This window comes from Equus quagga, chromosome 5, assembly GCF_021613505.1.
Source record: "Equus quagga isolate Etosha38 chromosome 5, UCLA_HA_Equagga_1.0, whole genome shotgun sequence".
In the NCBI taxonomy this organism is placed as follows: domain Eukaryota; kingdom Metazoa; phylum Chordata; class Mammalia; order Perissodactyla; family Equidae; genus Equus; species Equus quagga.
In genome coordinates this window covers 83,638,991-83,656,608 of record NC_060271.1, presented here as the reverse complement: position 1 = coordinate 83,656,608, position 17,618 = coordinate 83,638,991, and the positions used below count along the sequence as shown (strand labels likewise).

At 38.7% G+C, this 17,618-nt stretch overlaps 1 protein-coding gene across 5 annotated transcripts in view; it reads left to right on the top strand.

Moving 5' to 3' along the window:
• The window catches only part of MEIS1 (Meis homeobox 1), a 133,186-nt gene that overhangs the window by 93,471 nt on the left and 22,097 nt on the right, over positions 1 to 17,618 (top strand). For all 5 annotated transcript variants that reach the window (XM_046662672.1, XM_046662671.1, XM_046662673.1 and 2 more), the window contains exon 9: positions 16,131 to 16,207. In XM_046662672.1, coding sequence (XP_046518628.1) covers positions 16,131 to 16,207 — 77 coding nt within the window. The remainder of the gene's footprint in view (positions 1 to 16,130; positions 16,208 to 17,618) is intronic.

Sequence of the window (17,618 nt, the reverse complement as noted above, 5' to 3'; positions counted from 1 at the left end):
AAGTTTGCATACTTGTTATTGATAACCTTTGAATGTGAGTTCAACGAAAACCATGCAAATGCAGCTGTCTGCTAAGATAAAAGTTTTTTCTTGCCATGATATGTGACAGAAAAGGGAGATTTTTAGTTTAACTACAACAAATCAACACAATATTTTAAAATATTTGAGCAACTGTAAAGGTCAACAAGCAAAACGATTTCAGGTATGTTTTTTAGATCATTCCTCTGCCGGAGGCCTTATTTTCAACAGTGGGAAGGAGGGATTGCTAGCTTGGACAGATTCCTTTAGCTTCATGAGTTGAAGTTGAATTGATCTTGACACTGCTCCAGAAGAGTCTACTATTCTCATTTTGGTTTGATGGTAAATGATATACACCTGGCTGCATGAAATAAAAGTCACCCCACACATAATGAACAGTACATTGTCCATTGTCCTACGTAAAGAACCGTTGGCTCAGTACGATCAGCAAGTCACAAGATGAGTCATTTGAAGTCTAGATGTTTAAATAGTAAGGACTACTGACATGCACACGTGCTAAAAGGAAGACAGATTTAGATAGATACATAGATACATAGTACATAGATAGGTAGATAAATGGCTCATCCATCTTTCAAATATGTTTTAGGAAACGAACTAAAAAGAATTCTCCAATTTAATATTGCAAGGCAATGTCATTATGTGTTAGAAAGCCAACTCCCAGTTGTTGGTTTATTGTGGGCATTTCTGCCCTTGTCTTTGGGACTACCAGAGTGCCATGTGCGCAGTTACACAATGCATAAAGGCGAGGGTCATTTCTAGGACAGATAATTGAACATTAATACTCGCTGACATTGTCGAAGGAATGATATGTCAACCTGACAGGGCCTATGCGCTTATATCTGCTGATTGGCTTCGGACGGAGGCTCTGTGTGTCAGGATCAGACCCCAGGCCCGACTGCAGCAGGGCCGAGGATGACGCAGCCATTAATCATGAGCTGCCATCTTGGGCCAAGATAGTGTCTGCAAAATCACTCTACATCCTGTGTGTGGCTGGCGAGTTGCATCTGTTGTGTTCTAGAGTTTCAAGGTATGATTCTCAGTAAAAAAGCACCATTTCAGACTTTGGTTTTGTGTCATCTTACCAGAATTTTTAGTGAGCCAAATGTCCTCTTCTTTCCTTCCTTCCTTCCCTTCTTCCTTCCTTCCTGTTTTTCTTTTCTTTTTGAAACTACCTGTACATTCTGAATAAATGGGGACATTTTAGGGGATGACAGAGAGGTTCTGAGGTGGTGTGTCTTTTGTTCCTGTGGGAATTGGTTTTGATGAGTTTCTGGTTTCCTGATTCACCATACATATGCAGTAGAATGAAGAAGTCAAACAGGAATTAAACTGAAGTCACTTGCTGTGATTTATTTTTTTGATTCTCAACAAAATATTAAACCCTGTAGGCAGATTTCTGAACAGAGGGAAAAGAGGTCTATGCAATTATTTTCTTATCCCTGAAATCACAGGAACAGCACTTTCTTGCCTCGTTTACAATAAATTTTTCGTGAGTTAATCCCATTGCTTCAGTTAATTTCACAGCCAACACTTTATACTGAACATGTATCTGTTCAGAGAAAAGAAACATGGAACAATCATGAGACCTCTGACATCACCCCAATTGTGCCTTCTTAGAATCAGCATACTCTGGTGGTAGGTTTCCACTGCATAAAATGTTATAAAATAGGGCTCCTGAGAGCAGCCATTATCACATATTGGTTAACATCACAGATTTTTAAAATCCCAGTTGTATTGGAGCCATGAAAAAAAACCTTTCATCTGTAAAATCTAGTTTCCCTTTGTTATTAAAGTAAATGAAGCCATTAAACAAAATATATGCATATAATAGTCAAGTTCATCATTTGGCATCATCAAAATGATGGAATTTTGCATCTTTAAAAATCAGTGCTGCTATCTTAGAAGGTTTGATATAAGGTAGAGATCCAAATGTGCTGGAGGTTTCCGAAACTTTATGCCTTATCATGTATATTTTTCTCTTTAGTGTGCTTAACTGTGTACGTATCTGGACCTCCTTAAAAAAAAAGTAGAATTCTGTTGAAGTAGGCTAAAAAATAAAGACAGCATTTTTTTCCCGTCAAAGCCCACGACCAAATAAATTAATTGTAACTATTGATGAGCTCGTACTGTGAATGTGCTAGAATTGAAATAATTTCCAAATACTTTATTTCCAAAGGTTTGTTTTTAATTACAGCAGCATTTGGTTGGCATGCAAGGGCAAGTTCTCGCTCTTGATCTATCCTAGCTGGAGCCGAGGCCAAAAGATTCTCTGCTCCCTTTTCTCGAGAGCACACTTTTCTGCCAAATGTGGCACTCATCCCCTGCCAAGGAAGGTGGGCGAACTGCCACTTCTGACTCTCAGCCATCAAAAGACAAAGGCTGTCAACATCCCTAAGTCCAGGGAGCCAGAATGGGCCTCACACCTTTAAGGTTCCGGATTATTGATTTTTTTCCCCCTACACTTTATAATATGGAATATTTTCTCCGTGCCTCGATCTGTCCCCGAGGGTGATTTAGGCACTTACAGGAGCGTGTGAACCCTTGAAGGCCACTGGAGGGTCATTTAAGTGTCCTTACTCATCGGTCTGAGGCCTGAGCACATCTACACTGTCAGGCTCGCCTAATCTTGTTTTTTTAGTGTTTTCTTTTTTACATCCTTTTATAGGAACGGAGTAATTATTTATTTACTCCTGCGAAGCTCAAATAAATTCAAGAGGGATCGTAACTGAGTATAAAACACCTGATAGGAAAAATATATCCTCCGTTCCTTTTAGCAGGACCACCTCTGTGATTTGTGGAGAATGTCGACAAAACTGTGCAAGTTGAAAATGCAGGGCTTCTTAAAAAATTATGAAGAATTTCAAGATGGCAACATCAACCCACGAAACCAGGCAGGGGGCTCTTGTATGTGGAGGCCCCTGTGAAGCCGGCTCTGCCTTTAGATATTCTAGAAGTGTGTCTAAATAAAGAGGATTGCAAGAAAACATTGAAACTTAGTTTAAACCCTAGAAGAAAAGACTAATTTAAACCTAGCAAAAAAAATTACTAGAATTACCTAGTCAGATCTTCTTCCCCACAAATTGAGATCCATGTATATTTTATGTATTTTCACATACATAAACCTTTAGGGCCATTTCAGATTCGGCTACTACTGTTTACCAAGTGCTAGACACATGCCAGGCGCTATGCTAAGCAATTGGGCATCAGTTATCTCATCTGAATGCCACCAGATTTGGTGAGGAAGCTGAGGCTCAAAGGACTGAAATGCTTTGATCAAGGTCACACAGCGCAAGTTCCAGGACGTAAACTTCAGTTATCTACCTAAACCAGTCCCCTAACTGCACTCTTGGAACCAGTCACTCTTAGAATGTTTTCCTTTAGATTTGCCATTTGTCAATATGTAACCACGTCAGGGAAGCAAAAACAGACTTAACGACCACCCTCCTGGCCTACACGGGTTGATGACTCTCCATAGGCCTAAGTTCTCTTTGGAAGGAACTTAGGAAAGGGAAAAATTAGGCCCCTTGTATATGTAATTAGCAACCTTATGTCACAAATAAAATGGCAGACAGAGACACATTAAATGAAACCAAACTAAATCTAGTTGTTTCGAAGAGGAACAAACTACCCGGTGACTGGTTGAGGATATTTCTTTTCCAAAGCCTGCTTCAGAAGGGCCAAATGCCATTAAGTAGGACTTTTTAGCATTATCAGTTGCTTACATAAGTTTTGTTAGAAATGATGACAGCCAATTTCAAAGGTGTTCTGCTGTGTCTGGTTTTAGTTTGAGTTCTTGGTTTTGCCCTGGGTATAGAGCCACTCATGTGCATACATTAAAACAGAGGCTGGGTTCCACTAACTCACAGTGGGTTTCTGACAGACGTGGCTACAGCTTTTTATTTGATCATTAACGAGATAAACTTTGAGCTTCAGTAGAGTGTAGAGAGAACTAAATTGAGAAGTAGGAGACCTGCGCTCCAGGCTTAAGAGCCACAACTTCCTGGCCATATACCCTGCCATGTGTCCACTCTGAGTTTTGTTTTTTCCCCTACAGAAGGGAGGCAACGTTAACCGTCCTTCCAATCTCGCCAAGTAATTATAAAGCTCAAATTTGGTAAAATACACTAAAAGCTCTTTGAAAATGTGAAGTGTTATACAAATGTGAGGGATATAAAGATCACCCAAACTCGAAATCTTAAAAAAAATAAATAAAAGGCCTCAAACTGGCCTTCAAGTTAACTCTGATTGAATACCTTTATTTCATCCAACTTTCTCTTGTCATCTTGCTGGTGACACGTCTAGGTCTGACTCTGCCTCCTACTCATCTAAGATATTCTCCGAACATCTGTGTGATCTGGGAGAACCCCCCAGAAATAAGTCCACAGCTGCGCTAGCATTCACTTGTCCAGTTAGATTGGACGACGAGAAAGCGTAACTTGGGAAACAAATCTTGGGGATCTGCCCAAATTTTGACTAAGACTCTTCCCTCTTGTATAATCCACTCTGGAGACAGTGAATTCACATCAGTAAATGCTTTGGGGAGTTAAAAAGGGTTTGCTTAAGAAGGTTCATAAAGATAAAAGTAATCCTATTACTAAAACAATTTAAAGTTTTTAGGGTTTCTTTTTTTCTTAAGGGGAAATTCTCTTTCGTTTGATTGCAAGATAAGGGTTCTGTTGTTAACCAAGATAAAATATAGTGCTGAATAATCTCTTAAATTAAAAATTGAAGTATATGTTACAGAGAATAGAGATAATTAAATAGCTTAGACTACAATGGGTAAAGAGAAGAGAGTTTTTGTGAAAATTAGCTTAGTAGAGGTAAATTGCATTTGAATCTTAACTTCAGATCTGGGTGCTCTGCTATTTGGCATATGTTGAATTGATAATGCCTGTGTGTTAAAGAATTCTGATTGTTTCTTTTGCCTCTCTCACAGCTTATAAAAATGCAAGCAGACCCACCTAATGAATATTAATAGGAATGATGTCTAGATAACACAAACCCCCTGGATCTGTGGACTTTGGATGGAGTAGTCAGAGAGGATTTCTGTGGCTTTATTTAATACCAGATTTACATACTTTTAAAGAATAAACATCATCTTAATATTTTAATATCAATATTCCAAAGTGGAGATTTTAGTTGAAACAAAAAGCTTAATTTTCCTTCCCTGAACGTTACATTCACCAAAGTCTGCATTTTAAGAGACAGGAAACTGTTAGCTAAAAAAGAAATTAACTTAATCCCCCTTCATTAAGTTCCAGTCTTTTTTTGTTACTTAGAGACAAGTAATAATTATACCCGGAGCAATGCAAAGCGTGGTTTACACTTTCGTTATACAAAAGAGCTGCAGTCATGAAGGTGACAGCAAAAGAAAATGAGAACATGGATAAATACTGATAGATTTTTTTTCTGAAATCTTCTCTGACTCTTGGAAGTAAATTTCACTCAGGTGTCTGAGCGGCATTTTAATTCATTAACAGCAAAGATCTACACATGTGATTTTAGAACATGTCAATCAACTAGCTAAACAATATTTTCCAAGCTAAGGTTATAGACACAGCAGTGAAGTGGGTGGAAGAGATCGCCAACGACTGTACGTCCCAGTTCTTTTAGAACACATAAAAGCTGGGCATTTTGTTTTCCAGTTGGTATTTTTTTGGATAGAACTTTTAGCAAGTACACAGTAAATCTCAGTAGTGTATATTATTTAAAGCACATGCGCTCTCTCTCTCTCTGGCTCTCTCTCTCTGGCATGGTGAAAAGACTTTTTAAATTTTAGCTTTACAAAGGGGGGAAATCATTAAAATGTAGTTTGCACCATTACATTCCATTATTTGTCATCTTTATGGCTGTTCTATAGTTTCCATTGCACCTTTAATGGTAAGCTTGGTCAGGAGAGGTGAGCGGGAATGTGCACATACTTGGCTGCGGGTGCTGCTGACAGTGTCTGCTAGCTGGGCTTCCATCCACGTCCCTGTAGATTTTAATGTCCCCACAGACTGCTGGCAGCCTGCTTCCAGCTGTGGCAGGCATGATGCAGTGAATTGCTTTTGAATGTTCTTTACTCAAATAGGCAGTAATTACAAGCTTAAAGAGGTTTAGTGGTCCAGTAAACTACATAATCACCCCTGAATTAGCCCGGGCTCATCAGTCGCAGTCCAGCAAGCTCGAGTCTCCTGTTTGTATGCAGCCTTGATCACATAGCAACCTGATCAGCAGGTGTGGAACAGCCAGAGTCCCCCATAAACACAACTGTCTACTGGGGACAATGATCTCTAATGAGATGAGGCTACACCATCACTGTAATTTAAGTGGGAAAATTAGCACTAGAGAATGAGTACCAGTTCCAGGGGTCTTTAGTCATATTGGGAGCAGCACGAATTCTCCGTCTCTCTCTCCCTATCTCTAGCTTTTTCTCTCTCAAAATAGCTTCTCTCCAAATGTACTGTTTTTGCTTCCAGCTTGTGGATACTTTACTCTTTATACAAGGATTTTCCCTGAATATTTAATGATGGACAGGGCATCTGTAAAGGCAGTAATGATTACTGTCAACAGACTCATTTCAAAATGGTATCATTGTATTTCATCTTTCTTGTCTTTTCTCTTAATGGTTTCAAAACCCTTTCACTTTGATTTTTAAAGTGGAAAAATGTTCTTCCGGTTGGGGGTAGGTCTCCTTTCAAGAGGCACATTCTCTGAAATAGCAGAGATGAGCTGTATGTAGTTTGGAAAAGATCCTTGCTTTATTGGAATTTATTGTATAAATCGGTCACGAACTTTCTTTTCAGAAAAGTGGTCCGGTATGGTGTACCATTGTTTTGTTTTATTTGTTAAAGTGAAAGTCTTGGGGAACAGCCTGTCGGTAGGTCAAAACAGTCTCCTTTGTCTTTTCTTCAGCCCTGTGATAGGCCCCATAAGATGGAGAACTTGAATTTCCCTACCTGGCAGTTGGAGAGTGGGAGGGGAACTTTTGCAACAGATGAACCCAACAACAACATGGAGTGGATTTTGGAGACACTTTGGGAGGAATTACACACGCAAAGAAAGACAAACAGAATAACACAGTAATCAAGAGTGTGGGCTGCAGAACTAGACTGCTTAGGGTCAGATCCAAGCTCCATCCTACTTCCAAGTAACTTACACTCTGTGCCTCAGTTTCCTCATCTGTAACATAAAGGCAAAAATGCTTACCGCATAGGCTTGTTACAAAGGTTAAATGAGTGAATCCTTGTAAAGAACTGAGAACATTGCCTGGCAGAGAGTAAGCATTATATAAATGTCAGTTAAATAAAGTAAATAAAATCTCTACTATTTCGGAATTTGTCGAACTGAGTGAGAAGGATGAATAACTGTTGAAATGGGGCTGCTAGTTTTCTGATGTTTATCTGAAGTCATCTACTAGAAAATGCTAGTTAAGGCTTTTTGGGTATCTCTAACTTCAATAGCATTCATTCATTCACACAACAAATATTTATTGGGCACAGAACTGGGCTAGTAGCATTATAAATGGGAATAGCATTCGGGTGTTTTTATTAGTATTCTACTAAAATGAAATGGTTCCAAATGTAATTTAACTCATATTTGATTAAGAATCACATAAGAAATGAAAGTAATTGGCAAAAAAACCCAACAATTTATTTTCAAGCAGACAATGTATGGCATATTGTAGTGTAGTTGGATGGGATAGCAGGCATTTGTTTCTATGACCCTTAGAGTGTTCTTGTATATAACCTATCCTCATTCTTGTATTTAGAAGCAATGCAACAAGCTCTGATGGACATATTTGTTTCTATTGAGTTTTGTATCTTGTAGCAAAATCTACTATTGCTTCTATTAACAGAACTGAGTTGTAGAAATAAAAGACACACACACATTGAGATAATAGCTTATTCATGCAGTGAGTAGTAATCATCATATATATTCATGATTAACTCATCAGGAATGAGTGGGATTGCTCCGCCCATCATTTAAAAAACAAAATAGTTTGGAAGTGAATTTTTCACAACTTCTGTGTCACTACCAAGTTTCAAATCCCAGCTCCACTACTTACCTGTTGTGTGAACTTGAGAAAGTTATTTGTCCTTTCTGTGCCCAAGTCTCCTCATCTGTAAAATGGGTATATAGTTGTCCCTACCTCATAAGATTTTGTGAGGATAAAATGAGTTAATATATGCGAAGTATTTGGAACAACGCCTGGACATCCTCACTTCTTAATTTATGTTACCATTGCTACTTCTACCACTCCTAGTAATACTATTAAGCTCCTGTTAATAAAGTCCCTTTGGATGGATGCTGGAGGGAGAATGTGGGGTAAGAGTCTGGTGAACTACCTTTTACCCCACAGCTCCATCCCAGCCCCTTGATCTTTGCCTCCAGGACAGAAGCATTGGGGATGCAGGTGGGATGCATGTGGGGCAGGGCGGGGGTGGGGGGGGGCAGGGAGAGCAGCAACTCTTTCCTGGATCAAGGCTGTTAAAACTGCAGTGAAACATTCAGTCACTGCTCACCACAGTTAACGACACAGTTCATAGTTCAACATAGTTCATGTTATCATATATTTTTGGTTTAAAAATGTAGCTTAAAAAAGGGAATGGAGACATGGGAAAGAAACATCAGTGAGAGTGCAACCGAGTGGAGAAACTCAGGAGAGGACAGACCTGGCCCCAGAACTAAGTAGCTGTGAGCTGTTGGGCGTGTTTTTTGACCTAGCCAAGCCTCAGCTTCCTCATCTGTGAAATGGAGCACAGCATAGTCCCTATGCCTGGGGGCCACCAAGAGTACATGAGATAATGCACGCAGTGTGTTTGTCCTGCTGACAAACAGAGTTCAAATGAGCCAGTATTATTTAAAACAATTCAAAGAGGACACAAAAGTGAAGCATGAGTTTTCTCCCCACCTCCCCCCACACTCCTCCCACCCTATTTTCTTATTGGCCTTTGTGTGTTTCCTTTTATAGCCATGGTCTTCTACTAAGAGAATCAATATTCAGGGAATTCATTAATTATCATATCTGTTCAAAATAATTTTAGCACTCTTCATGAATTTTAATACTTTTAGGAACAGGATATAAGTAATTGCTAATTTAGAGTCTAAATTTTATGCTTTAATGCATATACTTAAAAATACTCCTATAACACACATAACATAGCTAATAAAGAATCGATCTAAAACATTGTTATTATTGAAGAATTGCAAGCAACTTAAAAACAAATTCCCAATACAAAGGACCTTGAAATCCCTTAATATAAGTATTAGTCCTTTTTATTTAGTGTTTTTCTTTTATATTTAATTGGTATTTACAAGAAATTGGAAGATCATATAGGCAGGACAGGCAGGGCATTGTAGTATTGGCCTTTTATAATTGACTATAAAACAATGTTTTCCATGGCTGTGTGTTACAAAGATAGTCTCAATGAGAAAGTAAAGATTGGTATGAAATTATTACCCCGTGTTCAACTTTTCCTCCCACACTTCAATCATTTTCATGTGATAAGATCATGTTTAGAGATTCCTACCTGACTTTCCTACTGGCACACCTTCACTAGCGACTACTCCTAACTGCTGCTGGATGTACAAGAAATGGGAGGGACTGTCTGGGAAATGGCTTGACTGGGCTTCAGAAAAAGGAAGTGCCAAACAATCAATGGGGCATGTTTAGTCTGAGCAGCTAGGCGATCCAAGAGCAGGAGCGTTGGTGGAGAATTAAGAAAGCAGGTCGAAATCCTGTGACTTCACTGACAATGCTCCAAACATTTTTGGCTTCTTAGCCAGGACCGACACCCCCGTTCTTCTTTTGATTCCAGCCTGTGTGAGGATGCAGGACCCCGCTACTATGCATTCAGGCTATGTTCTTCGACTGCATGGTGCATTGCTTTTGTAATGCAAATAGGAGGCACAAAGTGTCTCTTTGATAATGTGCAGTCAGAAGACAAAAAAGCATTCACTGAAACAGTAAAACTAATTCATAAAGCTGGGAGACAATAGGGAAGCATTATGGATTTTTTTAAAGGAAAAAAATTATCCTAGATCAATGTAATTGTCACAGTGTAAGCTATTCATAGTCAACGCATAAGGGGAAAATGGCTGCAAGTTTATTTAAAGTGGGAGAAGTTTTTATAGGCAAAAAAAAATTTATGTTAAACAAATACAAACATATTTGGTTAGCAAGTGTCTGCTTATCCTCTTAGAGGTCACATATGTAATATGCTTGTTATTTTAATGTAGATCCACAATATTCCCTCAGTGACAGAAACTCAGTAGAAGTTTTAAAAGAACACAGAGATCTAATGGTTAAAGGCCATATGGTAGATTTTTTTTTTCTTTAAAGGGAGTATCTCTCCATCACATACCAGAGTTTAGCTCAAGGTCAACTTATATTAATGCATTAAACTTAGCTGTGGAGGAGGCAAAGGGCTGGAGGAAAAAGGATAAAAGAAGTTCCGAAATTGTTCTTCCAACATATTCAGCCAAGCAACAGAACATTGCCTTGATAAGGGTTATATTGGACAGTTGCCATAATTCCTCCTGTTAGATCAGCTCCCCAGGTACCTATTCCCATACCTTTTAAAGTATAGCATGTAACATTTTGCTTGAAAATTGCTTCCACCTCTATTGCTTTGTTATAGCTGTTTTGCAGTTTCGGTATAGAGGCAGTTCTGTGTCACAAGAAATTACTAATCTGAGGCTTGAGAAGGGGCAGCGTAGCCTTCCATTATCTCACCAGCGAGCTCTGTACAGGATTATTTTCAAATTTTCTGCTGCCATTACAATGTGCTGTTCGAGTGGGCAAGCCAGTGAGGGAGGGAACGTTATTGAAACTTGGTTACCAGGGTAGATAAGATAAAGTTCATCACTGTCTTGGCATCCACATTTGCAGTCAGGGGTGGAAAATTTGATGAAAGGAGTACATTTGGCCAAGGATATCGTTAAGATACAAGGCTGGACATTTTCCATCTGTGTGTCCTGACGAGTTTTTCTTTTCCCATTGATGCTCATCTCAAAGAGCCTGCTTGATTGTTTAAATAAGTGTTTTCTTTCAATGTATTGTAAACTTGTAAATACCAGACAACCAGCATCAGAAGCCCCCTCCCATCCGAACCTCAAGAAATAAAATTGGATTTGTGCAGATAACTTTCTTTGGAAAGTTGCCATTTTCTTTCTGTCACTTCCTATTCTTTGGGGCTCATAAAATGACAGTTCAGACTTAACTTTAACGTAAGCTATTTTTAGAGTTTTTTCAGACGTTCTTTACCTATTTCTATTACACAGGACGCATACTCGAGGGATCATTTTATTCTTTGATGGGGTTATTAAGCAATCACTGCCATACTAGGCCATTATTAGAAGTTGATCTGCAGATCCAGAAACACAAGAGGAGTGGCAAACGGTTTATATTTCAGCAAGAGATTTATCCTGGAAAGGAGAAGGCAGGGCATTGATTATTGAAATAAGGGTGATTATTTTGTGAGTTATTTCCATTAGCTGGAGTTCCACTGCCCACAAGCCACTTATTTTCCCTTTGAGTCCAGCATCTCTTCTCTTCCCGGCGAGGCTAGCCTAATACATGTGTGCAGGTTTAATGCTGGAAGGGAGGGTCAGCTTTACCCATACATAATCACTGTTTTATGGCTTTCACTCATTCCTGAGGTGTTAATGCAGATCAAATGGGAAACACTCAAGAAAGAACCCTTGCAGCTACTGCACTGCCGAGCTCTCCCGTCTCAATCGTTAATTCTTATTGTAAGATCTAAAGGTAATTTTGTTTGCTCTCTTAATGCGTTGCAGTTCTCCCAGTGGCCCTTGCATATCCTTTCTCAAATTCCCATCTTGATCAATTGTTTGCAAATAATTAAGCTTTTAAGAGATAATGGCATGAGGCTAATGTACACAACAAAGGCAAGGTCTCCCGTCACTGTCTATTGGACTGTGGTCAAATTTGCTTTGATATCCCAAAGTGATTAGGTTGATTGGTCTATCTGGCAAGTGCAATCTGTCTTTCCTTCACAAGAACCTACTGATCTTTCTTAAACTAGTGTCCTTGCCTTTTAGATGCAGTCATAGCAAAGGTGTTCAGGAGAATGGCAAGGGGTGACCTAGGCCCTTAGTTGCGAGGGTTTGGAATGAATTTCCCATTTCTTCCTAAAATGGGATTTCTCTTCATCTCTTTTGTAAAATGAAGGCTACCTTTGCCCATCTTGTGGCCTCTCTAGCCCTGTGGGTGGAAGGCAACAGGGTTTGAATGTTTTTAAAGCGGTCTTGCCTGTGGTGTATTGGGTTTTTGTCAAGTCATTTTTTTTTACATCTATAAAGGAATAACTCATACTATCCACAAAAAGCTTATCTAGTAAAGATGCATAGAATTTAAGATATTTAAACATTGGATTTCAGTTAAAAAGCCTACTTCTTTGTGAATTTTTGGTTGACTCAGGATTAACTACCTAAAGTCATGGGTTTCATGTGACTCTAGCAATTATCGATTTTTTTCAAGGAATTGAAAGTTTTCTGGACACTAAGGCCAAGAACTATGAGAAAAAGAAAACATTCAGTTGACCTTCCATAGACAGTTTAGGAATTTTGTTGATACCTTTCCCCCCTTTAACAATGACCAGATTATTCTGACATTTAATTTCATCCAGGCTCATTCATTCTATTAAAAAAATATATCCCGAACAACTGAAAATTGTTTAATGGAGACAGAGTGCTGGGTCTCTATTGCTTGAGGCTGCCTAGCAATTATGCTGCATGAAATTAGACACAGTTTGTTCCAATTACTTAAAATCAGATCACATGAAAAGTGACAGAGGAAAAAAAGGGGAGAAGTTTCTCATTTTATGATATTTAAATTATGAAATCAGAAACGGCATGATGTGAAGGAACAATCCAAATTTGCACTGAAATTTTGAGGGTCATGTCATTGCTCTTTGAAGCTATAATGATTCAGGTAATTTTAATGATCCAAAGAGAATTTTCCTGACACCACTTGCATAAATAAAATGTGAATTCCATTTGCTTTCTAAGAATGGATGTAAAACTTGCTCACAAACAGGCATGCAAAAATACTCTTGAAAACACAGCACAAATAAAAGACTGTGACAATTCTCAATTTTCAAAGTAACTAAAGGTAAATGGCATAAATATTAATTTTTATCCAGTTCTGGTCACAATGTTAAGACAACTAAGAAAGGGCAAAAGTTTTCACCATCCAACTGTAATGAAGAGAGATTGTTGACATATTTATTAATTCTACTGAAAATCACTGAAAAATATTCCTATAGGACCCGCAAAACTGTAAACAAATAAAATTACTGAAAACGTAGATTGGAAACTACTTGTGTATGTCAGTCTATAACTATATATGGCAAATAGTGCCAACAGCTAGATGCTAAAATTTGCATATTTCAAAATTAGGCTTATATTCTGGAAGAATGGCTAGCCTGGGTAACCTTTAACTTTGATGGATCTTAGAACTCCAGATGACAAAATTGAGGATTCGCAAAGTTGTCCCTTGTTCAAAGTCTCATAGTCATGGAATGGCAACATAATTTATACAATCTAATAGAGTCCCTATACCTATGTACAATTCTTCAGCTAGTGTAGACATAAAACTACTACATATCAAACCTTCAAATTCAGTATTCTATTCAGAGGATAAAAGATTCATTTGGTTTGTATTGTGTGGCAAACCTTTCTGCAGTGGGAGTTACGTTTTAAACCTTAGGGTAATGGATTGCTTCTAGCTCAGTAGCCAATGATGAGATTTTGGTTCCGATGACTGTCATTATGTTGAATAAGGTGATTTCACCTATGATCTTAGCCTATTAAGAAGTTTATATACTTTTATTTGAAAAGAGTGGATCAGCGTCACTTTTAGGAATGAAGTAAGAGAAAGGATTGTTGTGGATCTCAAATTGGGTTGTTTATATTTCCTGTGAGCTTCAAAAAAAATTTATTATACATTTTGATGTTGCATCTGAGTGGAGGGCTTCAGTGGATCATGGCAAACCATAGCCATTCCTTGGTTTCACAAATAGTTACTGATTTCCTGTTATGTGCTGGTCTGGGTTTTGAGGATGGTGAAGGAGAAAGGCACAGAGTTCAGAGTTGCTAAATGAGTGGAAAGAGACACAACAACAAGGAAACAAACGATCAGAACAGGTGTTTCACAGAGTGATGCTTGCTATTAGGGAAAAAGGAAAAAGACTGATGGGAGAGTGATAAGGCGGGCTGGTAGAGAGTGGGAAAGGCTTAGCATTGGAGCTGAGACCTGAAAGTGCCATTGGAGCGGGAGCCTGAGTGGTAGGGACAAGCCTGGCATGTTGGAAGAACAGAAAGGAGGACTGTGTGGCTGGGCAGAGGGGTGGGGTGGGGATGAGGAAGGCCATGCAGTCCAAGAGGTGAGCAGGGCTGGGTGGTGGCGGGCCTTCCAGGCTGCAGTAAGCAGTCTGGAGGTTTGTGAGCAAGGGATATGATTAGAGTTATGAAAGGCGTTTGCCACATCCTTGGGTCATGGTGAGGCTGAGACACTGGAAGGGAAGCAGGAAATATCACAGCGTCGTGTCGCTGCTGACCATGCCTTCCCCTGGCCAGTTTCCTCACCTTTCAAACAGGAGGGGCAATAGATTCCATTTATGTCCCTCAAAGGGATATAATGGGGATTAATTACCATCCTGTCTGTGATATACTTGGAGCTCTTTAGAGAAAGGCACTATATTCCATGAAAGCAAAACCTTATTCTAATTGTGTATTTATTGATTAAGTGACAATCAAAGACAATGCTTAAGGGAAAAATTGCTACATCGCTGCTTGCTGCAAACAAATCCCATGTGTATCCATATAGAACATATTTAAACTTATATATAAGAGAATTGAAGTGGTCATTAACAAGACTTCTCAGCATTTACTCAGACATTTTTAATGAGATTAAAAGCTGTGTTAATTAACATTCGACAGACCAGAATTTAGTTTCCAATGGCGCAGATAGTTAATTTGAGAGTTAGGGGTGCCCTTTCTCATTCATAGAAAAATAGAAGGTTGACTATCAGAACAATTTTTATCTTGGGGAGTTTACTGGGATACAGTGTTTCAACATAGCCAGTGTCTCCACAGATGGAAACCATGTCCTCAGCGCCTCCCCCTCTTTAGAAAGGTATATTTCAAATTTAGATAAGAGTTGACTACTGAGCAGAAGGTATTTGTGCCCAAACTGATTTCAGTAGAATTCTAAACATTCTTACAAGAAGGTATGGATTTCACTTTATTATCTAATCCCGTGATACTTTTTTATCCACTCTAACTCATGAGGAACATAGCTGGGCTTGTCCTTAGCATGCAAAATATGCTGCTCTTTGACCTTATATTGGCCTGTGTTCAGAATCCTAGCATGTGCTGACATTCAGATATGGAAACTAACTTTGGTTGAATTTTATTTGTGCTTTGCAGAAGAGATAAAATGAATAGCGGTTTTTAAAAAAATACACCTACTTTAATTTTGACGTTTGTATCTGGCAATATGGTGTTTTGGAGGGACGATGTCATAACAAGGTACTTAACTAGTGGGAACCATAGCTGAGACTGCTGGTCCAAATGGTTCAACTTCAGAAATCCATGGTTCCGTAGAAATATTACATCAACCTTGTATACTTTTGTATGGTCAAACAGGGCTTGTCCTTATTTTAATCCTATAAAGTACAGTGAATATCATATTAAACTTTTTGTGTTTGCAACAAATAAACCTGTTAAAGGATGAACTCAGTATCAAGGTTCTGCAAGTATCCTAAGTAGCTATTTCTACACTTCACTAATCTTTGTAATTGGCTTGTCTTTTACTGCCATTAATTAGATGATGTAGTATTCCATTAATAAGAGTGACACACCTCAGCATTTTTACCTTTAATTATAGACTTCACTAGACACTTAAGTTATTGACAAAATAGCCTAAATATTGCCTGACGTACACATATCTTTCTTTTTACAGAGCATATGTATTTATTACTGAATCCCTAGCCCCTAGCAGTGCACCTGATATATGATATGGAAGATATTATCTGTCCAAAGTCTATGTGCATTCACCCAGCTTTTTTGTTCTCTTTCAGCACCCGTACCCTTCTGAAGAACAGAAAAAGCAGTTGGCACAAGACACGGGACTCACCATCCTTCAAGTGAACAACTGGTAAGTAATTTGGCTTTGTGTTTAAACACCATCCGCTTCCCCTCTGGCAACCTGCAGCTAATGTTTTGCATTGAGAAGACACACCCAGTTGTCCCTGTTTTCCCTGGTGACTTGTTGATGCAAAGGTGAAAGTGAGCTGTGGACTGATGGGTGAGAGCACTTGCTGGTGTGGAGGAGAACTGTTGTATTGCTGCCCCCTCCTTTATAGATGGACAGATTTTAGGTAGGGTTTAAGTAAGTGTTTAATTCACATTCACCGTGGCTCTGTAAATCTCTCTCTCTGGCTTTCTTTACCCTTCGGGATAAAGGATAGAAAGAATGCCATCATCTTATTTTCTAGGAAACAAGAAAATCCACCATCACATATCAGTCAGGTTTGAAATTCATTGAATAAATTCAGTTAGATTCTGTTAAGGCTATGCCTTCAAGGAGTCTCCCCTTTTCCTCTTGTCTCTCATCTATGGAAAAGGAGAAATTATTTATGTTTCTACTTTGAAGCTATCCAAAACTTGATGTATCTCAGGGCGTGCAATATTGTTTCTAGATAAGTGTGTAAATTCCTGATTTGGGGGGAAGCTGAGATTATGTACCAAGAACCAGCCAACAATCTTCTGACTTAATGTACGGCAGTGTGGCAACAAGGCTTTGAGAAAGTATGATTTATTACCCTTTGTGAGTGTGCTGAAAGCCAGGTTCACATAATCACCGTGAGCTAGTGTCATATCTGAAGGGTATCGAAATCCAATATCCTCTAAAACTAAGTGTATCTAATTAATTGTCCTAATATTTTTAGATTAGTGTTTATGACAGGGAAACTTTATCCTCTTTGAAGTAAAATCCAGAAAGGGCCCAGAGCCTGGTTGAAGAAAGAGGAGAACTGGGAATGCTAGTTTGCAGACAGAAGTATTTCTTTCTGTTCACTAAGTGTCAAAGATTAATATTACAGCATCTCTGATTACATGGCCTAATCCATTTTGGGGAATAAATTTGTTCTTGATGTCCATTGCACCTGCATTAACAGACTCTTCTCTGTTAGAGAGCCCGGGAGCCTTTGGGAGAGATTTCAGATATATTAAAGCCCATTACAGAAAATGTAATTTCTGTCAATATAATCCCATGTATTCTTCAATTTAGTATTTTAGAGATAACAAGCTACTTACAATATATTTGCCTTTGGAGGATTAATTTACAAAGTGCCCTATCTGCAAGACACAGACAGACTCACATAAGCATTACTTGTAAGGGTTATCAATTTCTATGACCTTCCCACAGCCCTGGGAGATCAATTTTTGCAGCCCTCCTAGTCAAGTGGGTAGGGTAGGAAGGGAAGACGTGCTATATCTAAATGTTACCAGGCGTTGTGTCACTGCCAAGGTTTTTTTGTTTGCTTATTTTTATCTGCTACTGTATC